General features: G+C 40.3%; 1 protein-coding gene and 1 long non-coding RNA gene across 2 annotated transcripts in view; one reads left to right on the plus strand and one right to left on the minus strand.

Moving 5' to 3' along the window:
* Positions 1-20,747, minus strand: part of LOC136373324 (kinesin-like protein KIF2A) — a 178,589-nt gene that overhangs the window by 53,466 nt on the left and 104,376 nt on the right. The window contains 2 exon segments of the mRNA XM_066338219.1: positions 1,213-1,375; positions 4,729-4,783. Of these exon segments, the coding sequence (XP_066194316.1) occupies positions 1,213-1,375; positions 4,729-4,783 (218 nt within the window).
* Positions 1-20,747, plus strand: part of LOC136373345 (uncharacterized) — a 253,545-nt gene that overhangs the window by 46,658 nt on the left and 186,140 nt on the right. The window lies entirely within an intron of this gene.

Below are 20,747 nucleotides of genomic sequence, written 5' to 3' on the forward strand. Positions count from 1 at the left end.
ATGGAGGCAAGTGTCTCTCTTTCTAAACTTTTTCCAGGAGTTTGCAAATAAAGTATGTTTAGTGACAGAGACAAGAATGATTGTTAACAGAAACACTGAGGGGTTACAACCTCCTTTCATTCCACTTTGGAACAAACGAATCACTTACAAAAATAATATGGGTAAGATTATGCCATTCAGCAGCCAAGGGTTATGCAAAAATCTAAGTTTAAACAAATCATCAGTTTTCATCAAAAGTGTACCAGATGATTACTGATCAGCCTTAGTCTTTCTTTTTTGCATCCTCCAATTATATACCTTTTTTTTGTCCTCAAGAGGATATTCCCAATCAGTTTCAGGAAACCTATCTACCTAAGAAGCACATTCCATTATCTCTGCTTAATTGAGTTTGAAATTGTTTATTTTGCTGATTTATAAAACATAGACTTAATTAAATGTATTTTTAAATAAGGCAAAATACAAATATGTCTAGAAAATTTTTGTAAAGCATTATACAACTCCAAATGGTACCATGTCAAAACAGTCAAACTTTCCTTCTAGTAGAACCTTTATTTGCAATCTTGATCCTTCTGAAAAATAAACTCTGATTCTCCTTTAAAATTCAAAAGGCATTTAAGTTTTTTAACACTAAAAAAAGCTTGCAACTCAGTGTTGCAGCTCATGGATTCAAAAATACTTAAAATACAGTTTAAGTAAAGTAATATTAAGAAAATAGAGTAGTACATTTCTTGAGAACATTTTTCAGTATAGAAATATGAGTAGTTTTATCATATTGAAGAAAACCTTGTCTGCTACTGTATCTAATCCATTTAGAAACTTGTACAAGGTAAACAGTTACTTCTAAACAAGTTTTTTAAAGTGTTGTATGCATTATTCTGTTTCAACTGTGGAAGTGAAACAAAAGAATAAAGAAGAAAATTAAGATCCAAATACCATGGGATCTCACTCTTCTCTTTCCCCACCCTCTCCTGATTGGTTTGCCTCCTGAGGAGGCAATACACACTAGAGCCTGGAAAAGCCTTGGAGGAGAACTGAGAGCAGGATTCAGGATAAACAGAACTAAACCAAAGGTAAACAGGCAAAAGAATGGAGTTAGCAACATACATATCTGATAACAGAGAGAATAGAAGTCCATGACCAAGGTAAGCCCACAGTTATTGACATCAAAAATATATGAGAAAAAAATTCCCAAAAACCCCCATATACACATACCTGTAAACCATTTCATTAGGAGCCATGTCATCAAAGGCATAATCAAAACGAAAAGTTTGGTTTTCTAGGTACCTTGTTAAATCCACCTTTTGTTTTGGTTCATGTACCATCACAACATCTTTACTAGGAATTGTTATTACATCAAGGTCTTTCATTAAATTTTCTATAAAATAAATGAAATATATATATATTTAAGTAGCAACACATCACTATTTTAAACATATTTTCATTGTTTACACTCTTATAATGTCTCAAATAACACAGCTCTTCCAAGTAACAACACTGCAATGGTCATAGGCTTCTGATACTTAGATAGTAATCTGCTAAGTAAGAGATTTCATTTTTGAAGTAGTTTTCCTATCTTACCAGGTGCTAGAAGGTAAAGAAAGGTTGTACAAAGTTGTTTAGAAAAACTAAGATAATTAATGATAGCACTATCATTATAGCTTCATTTTAAAATTCTGTCTTTTTATTTTTCTTAAATCCCTAAAGTTATCGTCATATCTTCACAGCTTTCAAAAAGAAAAAAAATCTTTTCATTTTACATAGTTTCATTTTTGTATTCCTCCTGGAATCTCAGGTCTTTAGTATAGAATTGCTCTAAAGTAAAATGTTTTCTTTAAATTATCTTGTAAGCAGAAAAAGCTGAACATGCTAAAGATGTTTCCCATCACTAGGAATGAACAAAAGCCATCTAGATGCAATTTTAGTAGTAAGTCCTCAGGTTATAACTACTACATAGCACTAAAATTTATTGCTAACTTGTATGAGATATGACTCAGCAAAACAGAGAATCCAGCAATCCATGAGATGCACAAAAATAATGATCCTTTCTGTGTACAGTCAGGATCACTGCTATGTCCTACTTGCATTTCTATGTAAAATTTCTTAAGGCATGCAGTTCAAGAATTTGATGTAGCTCTATACAATCAGATAGACATCTTTTCATCAGTTAAAATGCTGATCAAAAAGCAGAATGGTTACTAATGCATGACATTACACACCAACATAAATATGTATTCAAGTCACTATACATTCAATTTTTCAACTGCGCTGCAATAAAACAAAATAAAATGCAATTATTCTGCAGCAATCACATAGAATAAATAAGGAATAATGGTGAAAACATGTATATAAAGGCAATTTTTTTCAGAAAAAACTTTAGTTAAAGCAGTCAAAAGTTGTTTTTTATTAAACAATTGTTTTAAGTATATGTCACTGAAATAAAATCTTAAAATGTCAGTCTGGAGGCCTACGTCCTACAAAGTCAATCCACAAAATGATTGGTGCTGAGAACACCTAAATATTTTGGTGATAATTCTGTGTTTGTGAGACTTCCTGAAATTGATTTATACACTTGATTTCTAGTAAATTATTTGAATATCTTACAGCATTTCAAAATACAGAACATGAAAGGAGAAAGATAATATTTTGGACACATTTTTGCAATAATAATAAATGAAAAACTATTTATATTTCTCTTTTCAGGGTATTACACACTAACATCTACTTCTTTATATAATTTTAAAATGTAGAAAGAGAAATATTGTTTCTTATGAACTTTCAAAATTAAAATGAATGTTCCCAGAATACTGCATTATGTGGGTACAAGATTATCTCCATGCTTCCTCCCCAGCATAGATTATTTCATTAATACCTTTTTATTATAGCTTATTCTTAAAAATGCAAAATAACTTTAGTGTGAACTGCATTTTTACTTAGACACTCATCTTCCTACCAACAACTCAGAACTATTTTTAATAGCTCCAAACCACTAATATCCAAGATATTTGCACAGAATCAAGTCCCACTTCTGAAACCTAATTTATGCCTCATACCAACTTGCTGTCAATTATTGTATTTTCACTTTCTTCACCTTCAGTGCAGGTTGAAGGTAACATTCTTCCCAATGTATCACATTTCTAAGTTATATTTTATTAAAGATAACCTCCAATGCTAAAACAAAAATTGAACTGTTACCAGACTTGTATACTGAACGCCCTTATGGTATAGGTTGTGAAAAATAGTTTCAATGAATCAGTTTTTGAGATTATGCAATCCTTTCAGATCATTTTTTAAAAAATACAGGGAATAATAAAACAGTAAAAGTAAAACAAAAAAGGGAGGGGAAGCAGCAACATGGAGGGGAAAAAATAAGACAAAAGAAAACTAACTATATACTAACATCAACATCTGTTTTCTCTTTCCTATACAATTCTCCCATGTTCCTCCGGATATCCTTCAGATAACTTTCAATGTGTAGTTGACAGTACAAAAATAATAAATGCATCTCATCCTGTTTCAGAGTCAGAGAGGTTATTTGAGTCCTTAAGATAAAAAAAAAAAAAAAAAAAAAAAAAAAAAAAGAGAGAGAGAGAAGGAAAGAAACATCTTTCAAAATGAAAATCAGCTTACTTTACTGTTGGATTCATACAGGTTTCAATCCAGATGCATTTGAAGTTCATAATTTCCCATGAAAGTAAAGAACTTAATTGAAAGATTGGGATTTAACTGGAGTTGAAAACCTAAACGGGTTTTTTTTGGGGGGAGGATATAGACTCCAGGCTGATCACCAGACAGTAAGAAAAAAGGTTGTAAAGCAAATCATACATGAAAAGCAGTCACTAAGGAATGATTCCAGTACCTAAAAATAATTGTTTAGTGCAATTTCATATGGCCTAAGGTATCCTGCCCAGCCCTGAGCAGCAATTCCAGGAGGTACATGTCTCCAGTTTGTCTATAACCTGCTAGCCCTGCAAGGCTATCTTGAACACCCTTGAGCACCTTAAATGTCAGAAGACACCAACATTCAGGCACCTGAATTGTACACTTCATGTCCAATTCAAGACTTGAAAGTACAAATATACATGTATAACAAAAAAGTGTTGGAAAGTTTTCATTGAGTAGCTCACTGATCAGGAGATCACTTAAAGATAGCTTAAAAGAATGGTGACCCTAACGCAATATAAAAATACTGAAGAAATTACAGTAGAATTAATTCCCAGATCAACTAACTGCATCGTAGATGATCTTGGGAAAAAATTACACTCCATAAAATGGTGACAGTTAAACTACTTTTATCCCCATCTGTCACTGTTAGGGACATGAAAGAACGAGGCAGGCAACAGGAGGTCAAGCAGGAAAGCTCTATTTTAATTTCTCTGACTCCATATATATACACTTTATCAAAAGATAAAAGATTGGCTACACAGGTTGCCACCTCTTCGACCTTGTAGGTGAACATAACCATCAATCACAAGACTCCTCCCAGAGGAGAAATATGTAAACAATACGTAGTTTACATGAGGCTACGTGGGAATCTCCACTACAAAAATGCAAACACTTTATTCAGATTAGCATAAGTTTTATAAATTTTTTGGGTACCTCACACATATTGTCTAGTATAACAGAGTTTTGCCTTTGATCAGTATTTCTAGATCTCTTTAATATAAATAATGTTACTATTGGAAGGAGTTTTTCAGAGAAAAAATTCTGCAAAATCTTAAATGGCCATACCTTTTTTATTGAGTGGTCATTTTCGTACACAAACACATATCCTGTGCTCGTCAATCTACAAAGGAAACAATCTTTCAGTGAAACATACCCCAATTCCAGTTATACATTATTTTACTTCTATTCTTTAAACAAATATAAATTTACAAGACAGTGAGTCATCTGAATGTGTAAAAGCCCCTTGTGTCTGCACAGTAACCTAGAACCCAAAAGGGAGAACCATAAATTAATAAAACTCCCCACAAATAGTGATCTGATCCTGCAGAGTATCAGGTATGTCTTGGAACATAGCAAGCAAATCCAGATGTAAGTGGGTAGATATGCTATTGACAGAAATTGCCACAATATCTTTGATCATACCCAGGTAGAATTCTCAGTCTTGAGGGGTACAGAAGAGGTAAAAAGCAGAATCAGGACCCTAAACCTCAGAAAGCCAAACTTTCAGTGCTAGCATATGGGACCCCTTGGGAAACTGTTCTCAGAAGTAAAGGAGCAAATGAGAGCTGGGAGATATTTAAGATATTTTTTCATAGGGTGCAAGAGTTCTCAATCCCAACATGCAAGAAGTCAGGCAGGGGATGCAGGAGGTCAACTTGGCTAGGTCAAGACCTCTTAGCCTGTTATAAACACATATTATAGTATTGGCTTTTCGCAAATATTAAAATGAATGCTATATGTATAATGTTAGAAAACTTTGCTGAATTAATATGTTTCTTTTATTTCTGCTATTAACAAGACTTAGAAATAGTAGTGTGATATATATATATATAATTCTCAGACTATAGCATCGTATGTAGAATGCTTTCTTGTAATGTAGCTAACTCAGAAGAATGGTAAAGATAATCAGGAAATTCCCCACATTCTTGGATTACCCTATCTGGATGAAGATAATGGTGACAGACCCCAAAACTCCAAAGGAAGAATTTATTGATCCTCGGTTATCAGGAAGTGGGTGGACAGTATGGAGCCACAAGGAGATATAATCTGCAGGATGGAGCCACAAGGAAAAATGTTGATCTGCAAGATGCAATGGAGGCAGGTTGAGGGTTGAAACAAAGCAAAAGAATGTTTGAATAACGCATGAGGGTCTATGAATATGCAACATGCTGGTACATTTAAAGAAGTGTTTCTGAGATGGTAAGGTGTGCTCTTGGCTGAATGCCAAGCACCCAGCCATTAGCTATTTTGCTTTTCTGTCTCCTAATTGTCTTTTTATTAAATTTTTTTAAAATTTTACCAAGAAAGTGAACCTCGTTTTTTACATAGCCAAACTAAAACACAAAACCAAAATTCATATGCAGTGGAGGCAGAGACACATCCTGGGAAGATTAGAGGGATATGGCCTGGGATTGCAGGGAGGGGATCAGGAAAACCAAGGCACAGCTGAAGCTGAACTTGGCTATGGACATGAAAAATAACAAGAAGGGTTTCTTCAGGCACATAGGACAAGAAAGGAATATGAAAGAAACTGCATACCTCCCCCCTGTGAGAAATGAGGCTTATGCTTTAAAATTTTTAAAAGTTTAATAAGGGATAATAAGAGATAAAGTAAAAATAACAGCGCTGTGTGCATAGCTGTAGCTAGATGCACACGGTTAACTATAACAACTCTTTTTATATACTTTTTCACTGAATTGGTCAAGTGCATACTTATGAAGATTATACATATTTAAACATCTCTTTCAGTTTACATTTTCTGGGAATTCTTTATCTTAGTTTGACCCTTGACCTCATCTTCTTAGAGTATGTGCCACAATGCAGATGTAATTTTGAGAGCTTTGTATTTTATTTCCTCACAAGGCCCCCTGGTCTGTGGTTTGACAGTTATTGATAGCCAAAGGGTCAGTGGTAGAGTCTTCCTTGCTCTTTTGGTGTTATTTACCTGGTTCTTTTCAATGTTATCTTATCATACAGATGTTCTAGCCATTTTTACAAGTACTTTCAATCAACATTAGCTATTTCACTATTGCTAGTGTAATATATGTTGCAAAATAATTTGTGCAAAAAAATTAAAAACTACAGCATTCATGTAACCAAAGCCATTGACGGTGTAGGAGAACCAGCAGACCTAGCTGGATTCCAAACTGCAAATTGAAGTGGGAGCGGCAAGCAAAAGGGGAAAAAAGAAAAGAGTTCTGAGTTCCCGGAGAGACCTAGAGAGGACCCAGGAGAAGGCCCTCTGAACCGTGGCACATTTTACTCGTAAAAATTCTATGTGCATGGAGATCCACACAGGAAAAGGGACCGTAAGTACTGCGAGGTTGAGTGGGAGTGGTCAAGCGTGTGAATGAGACATGATAATATCATGAGGTGAGAGCGAAACCCCAAAAACTGCAGTTCCATACTCCCGCGAGGGAACAATCAGTCGCGGGGGAAGCATATCTGATGGGAAGCTCATTACATGCTTAAAATCCGGAACTCAGGAAGAAGTTGAGACTTCGGCCACGGGAAGTCTAAGAGGGAAAGGTACGCCCTCAGGAATTTGGGGAACTGGTAAGCCTTCTCAGCCTAGGACCAGGAAGGCCCGGGGAGAGGAAAGAAAGTATTGGCGACTGATGGAGAGACAGGAAGACTGATTCATGCTCAGAATTCGATTTTACTGAGGTTTTCCAAGTCTTATATACCATTTCAGTGAAGTTAATAATTTCTACTACAATAATTAGGTTAGAAGACCATACAAGCAACTCATGCATTATACAACATCTTTATCATAGGGGGTTGATTGAATCTTTTCCCTTAAACAGGTTTTAATCCCATCTTCTCATAAGCTCAAAGTTCTGTTTGTCCTTGCCATGGCATCCTAGTCACCAGACTAGTTATGCTAATTAAGTCTGTCTTACTCTCAGACTTGTGTATTCCCACATCTCCCCCTTCTGTATTAACCAAAAATACTCCTTTAACAGCCTTATCAATCAGTCTCTGCACACATTGAAGCAAACAAGGTATCATAGCTAACATAATTACTATTAAAATCATAACATGCATTCCTATTCTAAGAAAATCTTTTAGCCAAGGTGTCAAACCCCAGCCACTAAACAAGTTATCTAGCCAAGAACCAGATTCTACCTTTAGTTTAAACACACTACCCTTCAGCAGATGAATGTTTTATGGATATATTTTGAGTGATCAGAAAGATTCATAAATAAGCATAGCATCTGATTCAGTCCCATGGTTTTTGCTTGTTTGTTTTGATCTATATTGTAGAGAGAAAAAGATTCCTTTTAGCGTATTTTCTTTTTAAAAGATCAGTCAAATATAAGGCACTCACTTAATTGTTTTGTCTGCATTCCAGTTTGCAAATATGGCTATTTTTGGATTTCCTCAATACTTGCCTCCTGAGAGTAAAGAGGTGAGGACTATCTTTTTCTTGTGCCCTAGTATAATTAAAATTTCAATGGCTGTTTGCCTGAATTTCACCAAAAGAACTCTGTAATATCTCTAGCTTTCACACCCTTTATACTGACACAAAACTCAAAGTTCACAGTTTCCTAGAGAGGACAAAAGATCATCAGCTGCAGTCCAGGTGAGGTTCCTCCTCTTTCTATTCTCCTGTGGACTCGGTGGTGTTGGCTGCTGGCAGAGGTTCTTGGAAAGGCTTCACGTTCTTTGCAGGAATCCAGCGAGGTCCTCTTTCTGAGGAGATACAAGCAAAACCTCTCCCCCAAGTGATCGAAGGGTAAGGGCCCAGGATTTTACCAGATTCTGGGTCACAGGTTAGTACTGGTGGTTTTTCCTTGCAGGAAAGCGATGTGGATGATGCAAAATGCCTAGTCATGGGAGGATTCAAGTTTGTCATTGAACAGTTTAAGAAATTAAAAACGTATAGGACTTTGCATAGCCTTTCAGCGGGGGTGTCTCCAGCTCCCCCCTTTTGTTGTACCAGAAGGTGTTTGAGACCTTCAGTGAGATAACCTGGGAGGTTGGAATGTGACCTAATATGCATAACAAAGTAAGGAGCCGTCCTCTTGTCTAACAGAGTAACCAGCAGTTTCAACCAGGAAAAAAGAGTGTAATTTTTAACATTTTTCAAAACAGAATTCTCTGCTCTTTGAACAATACCTGAAACATATGCGGAGTCAGTAACCAGATTAAAAGGTGTACTGAACTTCTGAAACACTCTGACCACAGTGGCTAATTCCACTATTTGTGGAGACCCTTCAACAACAGCAATATCAGATTGCCAGGTTCCAGTTTCAGAATCTTTCCATAAAACCACTGATTTATGGGTTTTCCCAGAACCATCTGTGAATATTGTCATAGCTCGCAAAGGAGTCTCACTTCTCTTTGGCTTAGGGAGTAAGTTAAAAGAAGAATTTAACAGTTTGTGTTTAGGTGGATGGATAGATATCTGTCCTGGGTAATCTGCTAAAGCAATTTGCAATTTTTCAGACATCCGTAGCAACCAATTCAAATAAAACATAGTGAGAGGCAGAAAGATACAATCAAAATGTTTCCCGGCCAAGGAGGTCAGCCTTTGACAAGCCCTGATAATCAACATGGCCATAAGTTCATCCTGCATGGAAATAGTCTTGGGCATATTATTAGGCAAAAAGACCCATTCAATGATTAGTAAAGGGTCTGCTTTTTCCAAGTCCCACTGAAATATTAAAGCATGGGGTTGCTTTCTGGGGTTCAGAACGATTAACCACAATGGTAATTCAGGAGCCCAACGGGCTGATTGTCTCTGAGAGATAGCATCAGCCACTTTCTGAAGCACAATCTGTGCTTCTTTGTTTAAATGCCTAGGTGATAAAAGGTCGGGCTCTCCCCCCAGGAGGGCAAACAATGGCTCCAAATCTGCATTTGAAATCCCAAGCAGGGGACGAACCCAATTTATCGTTCCCAGCAGTTTCTGTGCATCATGTAAAGTTTTGATTTCAGTTGAAATTTGGAAGGGTTGTGCCGAAATATAATGCATGCTTATTCGCCTGCCCAAATATTTCCAGGGGGAGGTCTTTTGAACCTTCTCAAAAGCAATGGTCAGGCCTGCTGATGTAACAGCCTGGCAGACTGCTCGCATTGCTTCCTCCACACGAACCACAGTTTCTGCACAGATGAGGATATCATCCATATAATGATACAACAGAACATCAGGCATTTTTTCCCATACTGGACTCAGAATTTTTGCCACATACCACTGGCATATGGTCGGGCTGTCTCTCAATCCTTGAGGCAGTACTAACCAATGATATCAATCAAGCGGTGCCTGCATATTAATGCTTGGCACAGAAAAGCAAAATTTGGGTGTATCTTCTGGATGCAGCGGTATATCAAAAAAGCAATCCTTTATATCAATCACTATTAGATGCCAATTTCTAGGGATCATAGAAGGAGAAGGGAGCCCCGGTTGTAGGGGCCCCATTCCCTCAATTGCCTCATTTATTTTCCTCAAGTCATGCAACAGCCTCCACCCCCCAGACCGCTTTTTAATTATGAACACGGGTGAATTCCAGGGACTATTTGATGGGATTATATGTCCCTTTTTTAACTGTTCTTGTACAAGTTTCTGTAATTCGCGCAGTTTTTCTAATGACACAGGCCATTGATCCACCCAAACGGGATTGGAGATTTTCCAGGTTAGTTTGGGGGTGTCGCATGCACCAATGACCCTTATGCAAAATTTGACTGCATGAAAATTCCCCACTGTGATAAAACATCTCTGCCCCACAAGATTAGGGGAGCTGAAACCACAAAGGGTCTGAAGGTAGCTACTCTCCTCTCAGGTCCTGTAATTTGCACCAAGTATTGGCTCTGATAGCTTTGAGTGTTCCCACCCACCCCTGAAAGGACTTGGGGGACCGGCATTAGTGGCCAATCATTAGGCCATTGACTTCGAGAGATAAGAGTAATGTCTGCGCCAGTATCAATAACTCCGGTTAAAATGAACTCCTTGCCTTTCAGAGACACTTTGCATTGGCATGTGGAACGCTGAGAAGTGATACGTTGTGTCCAGAAAATCTGTGGTACCCCTGTTGAACCAAACCCGCCCCCCCTCTGTTGTAGCTATAGGGGGTGTGGACAAGGGGGCTGTTGGGAAAAGTACAAGCTGAGCAATTTTGCTGCCTGCGGGGATCACGCAGGGGGGCTGTGGAGTCCAAGCCATAATTTTTATTTCCCCAACTGCATCAGAGTCAATGACTCCTGGCAAAACAAATAGACCTGTTACTGAGGTAGAAGATCTACCTAAGAGCAAAGCATGGAAGCCCTGCGGCAAAGGACCACCAATTCCCGTGGGGAGACAAAATATAGAGCTGTTGGTTAACGTTACTGTGTTACTGGTTGATATGTTCAACCCGGCGCTTCCTGGAGTGGCTGCCCGTAGTTCTGCGATGGTCCGAGCGGCGGGGGCTGGGCTGGCTGGAAACTGAAGCTTGGTTCTGGCAGCTGTGCCAGGGGAGGCTGTGGAACTTGTGTCTTCACGCATCGCCATCCCGCGCTGGGAGATGAGTTTCCCTGCAAAGGCTGGCCATTTTTGTAAAATTTAGAGCGACAGGAATTAGCAAAGTGAGGACCCTTCTGGCAGCCAGGGCATACATTCAGTGTTTTTGCTGTTTGCACCTTTCGGCAATCTTTTTTCCCTTGTGCCATGAGTATTGTATATTGCGTTGGTGTGAGCAAAAGGTTTGCCAAGAATTTAACATCATGAGGGGTCATCAGGTGGGTAGTGAAGGTTGCTCTTAGTAAATTACTGGAGTAAGGGGATCCCAAACCGTATTCTGTCGCTGTACGGCGCAGTTCCTTAATTTCTGAGTGGCCTAAGGGCTCCCATCGTGGATTCCTCCCCCTTGGGCCGAGTTGCACGGGGGCTACAAAGATTTCTGCCGGGGGCTACAAAGATTTCTGCCGCAGTTTCAAAGTCTCTGTCCTTAAGGGCTTTCTTTTTTATCCGTAAGCAATTGTTATGCATATTTGGAGGGAATAGGTCCTGATCTTTTTCGGGGCTGGGGTCAAAAGACTCTCCATCGCTACTAGAGTCACTGTCCGCATAATCAATTAACGTTTGGCGGCTCTGCGGTCGCTGGTGGGATATCGGCAAGGCTACAGGTGGCATCTGTGCTCTGTCCCTGGCTTTCGTTGGGGAGGGGGTGTGGACGGGAGAGGGAGAGTGTGACCTGGGCCGATCAGGGTTTAACACGGCTGCAAGGACCGTCTCTGCGGTTGCCTCACAGGTTACCTCTCTTCCCCCCTCTTTTTTAATCATGTCCATGACCACCCTCCAAGCAGGGAGCAGGTGAAGCTCTGGCTCATGGCCAGGCAGCGTAGCCAGGTCATAGAGTTTTACACCGACCTTGTCCCAGTAGCAGAGGGTAAAAATAGAGGAAGCGGTGGTATGGGGAAATATGCGTGACACCCATCGTAGAAGTGACTTAAGGTCTCTCTTAGGGATGGGGGATCCATGCTTGCTTAGGAGGCGTACCATGGTTTCATAGACGTCTCTCTCAGTGGACATTCCCTGTCCCATATTTTTAGTTCCCCTGGCTCACCTGTCATGTCGCAGTGTACAGGGATTGTGAGCCCAAACACGATTCTTTCAACGTCACGATCAGTTCCAGGCGTGTCGCCGATTGCCGTCAGATAGACGGTTCTTCTCCAGTCACATGGAGCACCAATTATCGGCGATTGATGGAGAGACGGGAAGACTATTTCGTGATCAGAATTTGATTTTACTCAGGTTTTCCAAGTCTTATATACCATTTCAGTAAGGTTAATAATTTCTACTACAATAATTAGGTTAGAAGACCATACAAGCAACTCATGCATTATACAACATCTTTATCGTAGGGGGTTGATTGAATCTTTTCCCTTAAACAGGTTTTAACCCCATCTTCTCATAAGCTCAAAGTTCTGTTTGTCCTTGCCACAGCATCCTAGTCACTAGACTAGTTATGCTAATTAAGTCTGTCTTACTCTCAGACTTGTGTATTCCCACAAGACAGAGGGAGAAATAAAGGGGAGCTCATTACTGGTCAAAACCCTGCAGGTTGGTTCTCTGCCAGACTAGTAGATCAGTAATACTGAATCAAATTAGGCATGGTAAGTACCAGTTCAAATTAGAAATCTCTGTGTGTGACTGAGTGAGACACAGCACAAAGTTGCAAGGAGAGGAGCTATTGAGGAGTCCGACCATATTACCTTGTAAAATGGGACAGAGAAAAAGCAAAACCCTGGGCAGGACCAAGGAAAAACCCTTGGGAGAAAAAGAGAGCAATATACCAGAAATCCCACTGGATAGTCCACTGGGATTGATGCTAGAATACTGGGAAGGGTGTTCCTCAAGAAAAGAAAAATCCAAGGAAAAGATGAATTATTATTGCATGGAAGTTTGAGGAGGGAAGGTGATTAGGAGCCATTTGATTTGGTGCATGTTTGGAACTTTTGAGGTGTGGGCATGTCGAGTCCTAAATACTTATGTGAATAGCAAGAAACTGCGGGACCAAGAGGAGAGGGACTATGCAAAGATATGGGAGGGATCAGAAGTTAGATTATTTATGGTAAAGATCAGAAAAGGAACTGAGACCAAGGGCGAGACATGGGAACCCTTGGAAAACCTACCCCCTCCGTATCTAATGCCTCTGCCCCCGCCTCCGCAGGCACGCCCACTCGCACCCCCGGTGTCCCTGACCCTGCATGGGCAACACCCCAACTCCCACATCCTAGCCTTCAGCCTCAACCCCCACAACCAACCCAACCCCCATCTCAGCCTGCAGAAGCCCCAAAACCAACCGCTCCCCCTGAGGCGATGTATTTTTCCCCTGCAAGGAGAACACAGCATAAAATAAAAGAAAGGAGTAATAGCGAAAGTAGTGAAAATGAAGAGGAAGAGAAAAAGGGCCACAATCTTCTCGCATTAAGGGAAGTGCCAACTGCTCCGGGAGTTATAGTATATGTGAATGTGCCAATTAATATGGGAGATGTAAGAGCCTTTATAAAGGAGATGGGAAGATTGATGGATGATCCCCTAGGGGTATCAGACAGGTTTGACCAGTTTTTGGGACCCAGTATTTACACTTGGGATGATATGCAGGCAATACTAAGAACACTATTTATTACTGAAGAGAGAGGGATGATCAGACAGGCTGGGATGTGGGAATGGGAACACCGAAATCCACAAGGCATGCCCGGGGATCAGAAATGGCCAAACCAAAGACCCGGGTGGGATGCACAAAGAGAAGATGGCCGACGAAATATGATAGACTTAAGAAATATAATAATACAAGGCATTCAGGAAGCGATCCCCAAATGGCAGAACATTAGCAAAGTATTTGGAGAATGCCAGGGAAGAGACGAGTCCCCCACAGACTGGTTAGAAAGGCTACGAAAGAGCCTGCAGATTTTTTCAGGAATAGACCCTAATTCCCTGATAGGAGAGGTATTATTGAAAACCCAATTTGTATGGAAATCATGGGAAGATATATGGAGGAAGCTTGAAAAGTTAGAAAACTGGCAGGAAGGGAATTACAAGAGCTACTGAGGGAAGCTCAGAAGGTATATGTGAGGAGGGATGAAGAAAAACAGAAGATTCAAGCAAAAGTGTTGGTTGCAGCTGTTAGGGAAGTTCAAAAGCAAGAAATCCCCTGAAGCCCTGTGAGGTCAGTGCAGAGTCATGAAACCCAAAGGAGGCAGCATGTCCTTCAGAGAAGGACACTCGAGAATCCAAGGGACCCCCTTGAATACTACTACTGCAGGAAGAGGTGGCATTTAAAAAGGGATTGCAGGAAAAGCATGAAGCATGAGAAAATTTTTCAAGAAGACTAGCGATGTCAAGGGCTTTTTATTTTGGGGTCCAAGACATCTAAAAAACCCTTGATAAAATTAAAAATAGGACCTCAAAAGGAGGAGGTATCCTTTCTGGTTGACTCGGGAGCTGAATGTTCCACACTCCAGAGACTGCCAAAAGGGTGCAAAGACACAATGATGGTAATAGGAGCTATAGGGGAACCCTTTAAGGTCCCAGTTATTAAGGACGTAGAAATAGAGTCAGAGACTAGGATTTGTTTAGGAAATATATTGTTGGGTGAAGAAGCAAATTATAATTTATTAGGAAGAGATTTGATTGTAGCTCTAGGAATAAATCTGATAGTACAAGGACCAGATTTAGTAGTAAGCCTGTACAGATTAACTGAAGAGGATGAGAATAAGATTGATCCCAAAGTTTGGCATACCCAGGGAGAGGATGGAAGGTTGGAAATGGAGCCCATTCTCATTGAAACAGAGAGGCCAGAGGATCCAATTAGAATTAAACAGTACCCCATTTCCATTGAGGGAAGAAAGGGATTAAAACCTGTGGTAGACGAATTGGTGAAAAGAGGAACTTTGGAGCCTTGTATATCAAGGCACAACACATCTATCTTGGCCGTACAGAAAACAGATGGAAGCTATAGGCTTGTCCAAGATCTGAGGGCTGTGAACAAAAGAACAAAACCACATTTTCCTGTAGTAGCAAATCCATATACTCTTTTAAACTGAATTTCCCCTGAAGACACCTGGTATAGTGTAATAGACTTGAAAGATGCCTTTTGGACCTGTCCATTAGCCAAAGAGAGCCAGGATTATTTTGCCTTTCAGTGAGAGGACCCTGAAACAAATAGGTAGCAACAGTTCAGGTGGACATCTCTACCACAAGGGTTTGTAGATTCTCCTAACCTGTTCTCCTAAAGCACTCAAACAATTATTAAGTCAGTTTGTGCCAGCAGAGGGGACGAAACTTTTGCAGTATGTCGACGATCTATTAATAGCTGGTCCAAAAAAGGAAGACATAAGGGCAAGCACCATAGCATTATTGAACTTCTTAGGAAAGAAAGGATTAAAGGTTTCAAAATCAAAGTTGCAGTTTACAGAGCCAGAGGTCAAGTACTTAGGGCACTGGATCAGGAATGGGAAAAAGAAATTTAGCTCAGAAAGAGTCATGGGAATCATTGCATTACCCCCTCCACGAACAAAAAGGGAAGTCAGGCAGCTATTGGGACTTTTGGGATATTGTAGACAGTGGATTGAGGGGTATAGTGAGAAGGTGAAATTTCTACATGAGAAATTGGCTACTGATAAAATAAAATGGACAGAGCAAGACAAAGGAGAGTTTAAAGAATTAAAGGAGACGCTTATAGCCGCTCCAGTGTTGAGCCTCCACGATGTGAAGAAGCAGAACCAGTTGTTTGTAGACGTTAGTAACCATACTGCCCATGGAGTACTAATGCAAGATTGGGCAGGAACCAAGAAACCTGTGGGGTATGTGTCAAAATTCCTAGACCCCGTGAGCAGAGGATGGCCCACCTGCCTACAGGCAATAGTGGCAGTGGCACAACTAGTAGAAGCTAAGCAAGTCACCTTTGGAGCACCATTGGTAGTATATACCCCCCCACAACGTAAGGAGCATCTTGCAACAGAAAGCAGACAAATGGCTCACAGATTCCAGACTCTTGAAGTATGAGGCTATATTGATTCACTCACCTGATTTGGAGATACGGACAACTGCTGCTCAAAATCCAGCACAATTTCTGTTTGATGAGGCATTAGAAGTGTATAATCACAATTGTGCAGAGCTGGTAGAATTGCAAAGATAAGACAGGACTTGGAAGAAGAAGAATTAGAGGACGGAGAGAAATGGTTTGTGGATGCATCGGCAAGGGTTATAGAACGGAAAAGGAAGTTAGGATATGTGATAGTGGATGGGAAGTCAGGAAAAGTAGTAGAGGTGGGACCCCTAAGTGCTAGTTGGTCAGCACAGGCTTGTGAGCTGTATGCAGTTTTACAGGCACTTAAAAGGTTAAAAGGGAAGAGAGGGACCATTTTTACTGACTCCAAATATGCATTTGGGGTAGTCCACAACTTTGGAAAAATTTGGGAAGAAAGAGGTTTAATCAGCACTCGTGGACGAGAGTTGGTTCATGAAGAAATAATAAGACAAATCCTAGAGGCTATTAGGGGACCGAACACAATTTCGGTAGTACATGTTAAAGGACACCAGGTGGGGATGCAATTCTGGACTTGGGGAAATAATTTGAGAGATAGGGAAGTTAAGAAAGCAGCGTTATTGATGATAAATATCCCAGAAGTCAGAGGGGATAAGACCCAGGAATATCCCTCCCGTCCCACCTCAAAGGAAATTGAAGGATATGAGAAAATAGGAGGAAAGTGGGAAGAAGGTAAGTGGAAATTGCCTGATGGAAGAGAATTATTATCTAAAGATTATACAAGGAAGGTTTTTAATAGGCTTCACCAACAGACCCATTGGGGAGCACAGGCACTTGCAGAGCAGTTTTTGAAATTTTTTGGGTTTAGGGGAATTTATGAATTAGTTAAACAGGAAGTACAAGGGTGCATGATATGTCAGAGGATAAATCAGACCAGGACATGGCAAACCCCATTAGGAGGTCGGCCCTTAGCATACCGCCCATTTGAGAAGATTCAGATAGATTTCACTGAACTACCTAAAGTGGGAAGGTATAAATATCTGTTGGTAATAGTGGATCAACTAACACATTGGGTAGAGGCCTTTCTTAGTACCAGGGCCACAGCCCAGACAGTGTCAAAGATACTGTTAAAAGAAATTATGCCTCAATATGGTATAATAGACGATATAGATTCAGACCAAGGGATGCATTTTACATCAAAAATTATCAAGCAATTAGCAGATGCTTTAGGAATCCGTTGGGAATATCATACCCTGTGGCACCCTCAGAGTTCAGGACAAGTAGAAAGGATGAATCAGATATTAAAGGCCCAGTTGTCAAAATTAATGTTGGAAACTAAAACGTCGTGGGATAAGTGCCTTCCTTTAGCCCTGTTAAACATTAGAACTATGCCCCACTCTGAAAGTGGGCTGTCACGCTTTGAAATGCTTTATGGAATGCCATATGAACATAGGATGCCAGTGGGACACCCAAGGCTAGAGGATGGCCAAATTCAGCTCTACTTGATAGCAATAAATAAGAACCTGCAAGAGCTGAGAAAGAAGGACTAATAATGCAAAGCACCCCTTTTGGGTTTGCTATATATAAAATACAACCGGGAGATGAGGTATTGATTAAAACCTAGAGAGAAGTCCCTCTAACACCTCACTGGGAAGGTCCTTTCCTCATGCTTCTAACCACAGACACAGCGATATGAACTGCTGAAAAGGGCTGGACGCATGCTTCCCAAGTAAAGAAGATTGAATGTCAGGAAGAGACACCTGAATGAAAAGTGACTTCTCCTCCAGGAAGCTTGAAGATAAAACTGCACCGGCATGCTAGATGACTGAAGGGGATAAGATAAGTTGTTTGGTACCAGGGTGCGAATGTTCTCCATCTGTACATTTTGAGTGCTGTTATTGTCAAGAAATTTGGGTTATACACTGTAGGAGAGGATATAAACCTAAAGGACTTTGTTCAAGGTGCTGGGAAGAGGAACATGCTCTAACCATCCATTCCTTAGTAGTCGCTACTAACTTGGGTGTATTGGAATTAGACTCTCCAGAGCGGTATCGCTTGCTCAAAAAGGAAGTGAGGGGTAAATTGGATTCAAAAGCACAAGCCCTAGCAATCAAGTGTCGATGGTCAAACAAAGTACCCTGTAGTGCCGATGCAGTCAAACTATCAAGGTGGGGCGCCTTTAAGAGGAGATATGGGGCTTGTTCCACTTATGGTTCCCCTGAAGAATACCCCTGCTGCTGAGAAGATGGACTCCCTTGCCACAGGTGGCAACCCTGTGGGTGCAGGCAAAGGCAGAGGGCTACGCCTGTGGGGAATTCTGATAGTTCTAAGTCTAATGATGGGCAAGACCGCCAGTCTGCTCCCCAAGAATCACCTCAGTGTTGAGAAGCAGAGCCCAGCCAATGGCTGTGGTCAGTGCTTTAAGACCACCCTAACAGGACAGGTGGCTACAAAAAACATGGCATACCAGACCCACTTTGACTGCAAAAGCGACAACGAGAAGGGATACTGCACATATAATGGAACTCGATATAAAATGTGTCAGTCAGAAGGGGAACTGGTCTGTTATGACCCAAGAGCGATATCTAAGGATTGGTGGTTAGAGGCGGGGTCTATGAAAAAAGAGAAGAAAGTATTAACCCATGTGTTATACAAATGAGCTGCTGGGTTAGATCCTATTATTCCCACCTGTGACAAATTTAATCCTACTGTATGGATCGGAGAGAGAATGGAATCAACATTTATGGCACATTCCCAAGCCAATACAGTATGTTATGATCACAGCCAATTAGAAATGTGTACTATCAGTGGAAGAACATATTGCATTGGAGAAAATTTAATATATGACAAAAGATTTTCTTTCAGTGGTGAGCCTATAGTAACTAATCTTCTCAAAGATGATGATGATGCTTGCGATATGACAGAATTTTTTGTTTCTCAAGAGATGAAGAGGGGGTAGATCCAGAGAGTAGGATGAAACAAATAGCTCAAGAATTAAAGAAACAGGAGTCACAGGCAAGGAAGAAAATAATGGAGCAAGAAAAGTTAAAAACACTAAGTGAACAATATGAACAGTTAGAACAACAATATAGTGATTGGGGCTTACCCACCTCAAATAAGAACCTTTTTGTGGACCTAAGGCAAGAAATTGCTACAAAATTAGGATTATATAATTGTTGGATCTGAGGAGGGCTTAAATCAGCTGAGAAATTCCCATGGAAGGGTGAGAGTCTATCTCCAGAGCAACTTCTAAAATGGAAGCACACTCAAATTTCTAAGACATTGAAATGACCCAAAGGGTGGGTTTTAGATCAGCGAATAATTGAAACAGTTTGTATCAGCAGAGAAGGAAAAAGATATACTGAAGTAGTGGGATATACTCCTTGCATGTCCACTCTAGCAGTAAATTCAAATAATAACACCAAGGCCTGGCAACCAGAAACTCCTACCAGGTATTGGAGTCGAACCAGAGGAGCAGATTGTGAATGGATTGACCAAATTGGGTTACATTGGCATAAAAGCCCTGGAGCTAACCCTTACCAACCCTTAAAAGGCCTAAAGGATTACTTGGAAAAAATCAGAAGCTGTAAATGACCAATGGAAAGCACCTAATGGAATATACTGGATATGTGAAGAAAAGACTTACAGTGAATTACCCCACAGGTGGAGGGAATCCTGTACTCTAGGAATGATTCCACCCTCCTTCTTTATGCGACCAAGGTCTGAGATTAATTTGTTGTGAGCACCCCTATATGAGACCCTGAATAGAGAAAAAAGGGAGTTAAAGCTTGAATTTCCTAATGCAGGAGGGAATCAAAAATGGGGAGAAGATAAATGGCTTGCGGAGAGGATAATAGCACATTATGGCCCAGTGACTTAGGCTCAGGATGGGAGCTGGGGATATAGGACCCCAATTTACCTACTAAATCGGTTAATAAGACTCCAGGCTGTAGTGGAAGTCATGTCAAATCATATCTCTGACACTCTTGAGTTATTGGCTAAACAACATTCCCAAATGCGAGCATTTGTATATCAAAACCGAATAGCTTTGGACTATTTGTTAGCCGAAGAAGGAGGAGTCTATGGAAAGTTTAATAAATCTGAATGCTGTGTAGAAATTGATGACTATGGAGAAACTATCAAAAACCTTGCTACAGAAATTAAGAAAGTAGCACATGTGCTGGTCCAGAAATGGAATTCCATCCTCCAAGCTTCATGGTGGGATCAATTGTTTGGGGAAGGAGCTTGTTGGAAAAAAGGTGGGGTTTTTAATATTATGTTCAATAGCTGGATTGCTGTTTTTGCCCTGTTTAATGCCATGCTTTATCAGTTTAATCCATTCTGTTGTCCAAAGTATGCAGACAGCAGAAATGCCTGTGGACCCTGAACTAGCTACAGGAAAACTTGGCCAAGCTCCCAAGTTATCTAGGATAATGAAATTAAGAGAAGGGGATGGAAAAAGTAGAGCTGCTGAAGTTTTGGCTAGGTTTGAAGCCCAGATAAGCAAAGAAAAAAGTAATTTATATGAAATGTATAAAGTACTGTCATGGGATGATTACAAAGATGAGTTTTAGCAGACATACAAGATGTGTGAAGCTTCCTACCAGTATT

This window comes from Sylvia atricapilla, chromosome W, assembly GCF_009819655.1.
Source record: "Sylvia atricapilla isolate bSylAtr1 chromosome W, bSylAtr1.pri, whole genome shotgun sequence".
Taxonomy (NCBI): Eukaryota; Metazoa; Chordata; class Aves; order Passeriformes; family Sylviidae; genus Sylvia; species Sylvia atricapilla.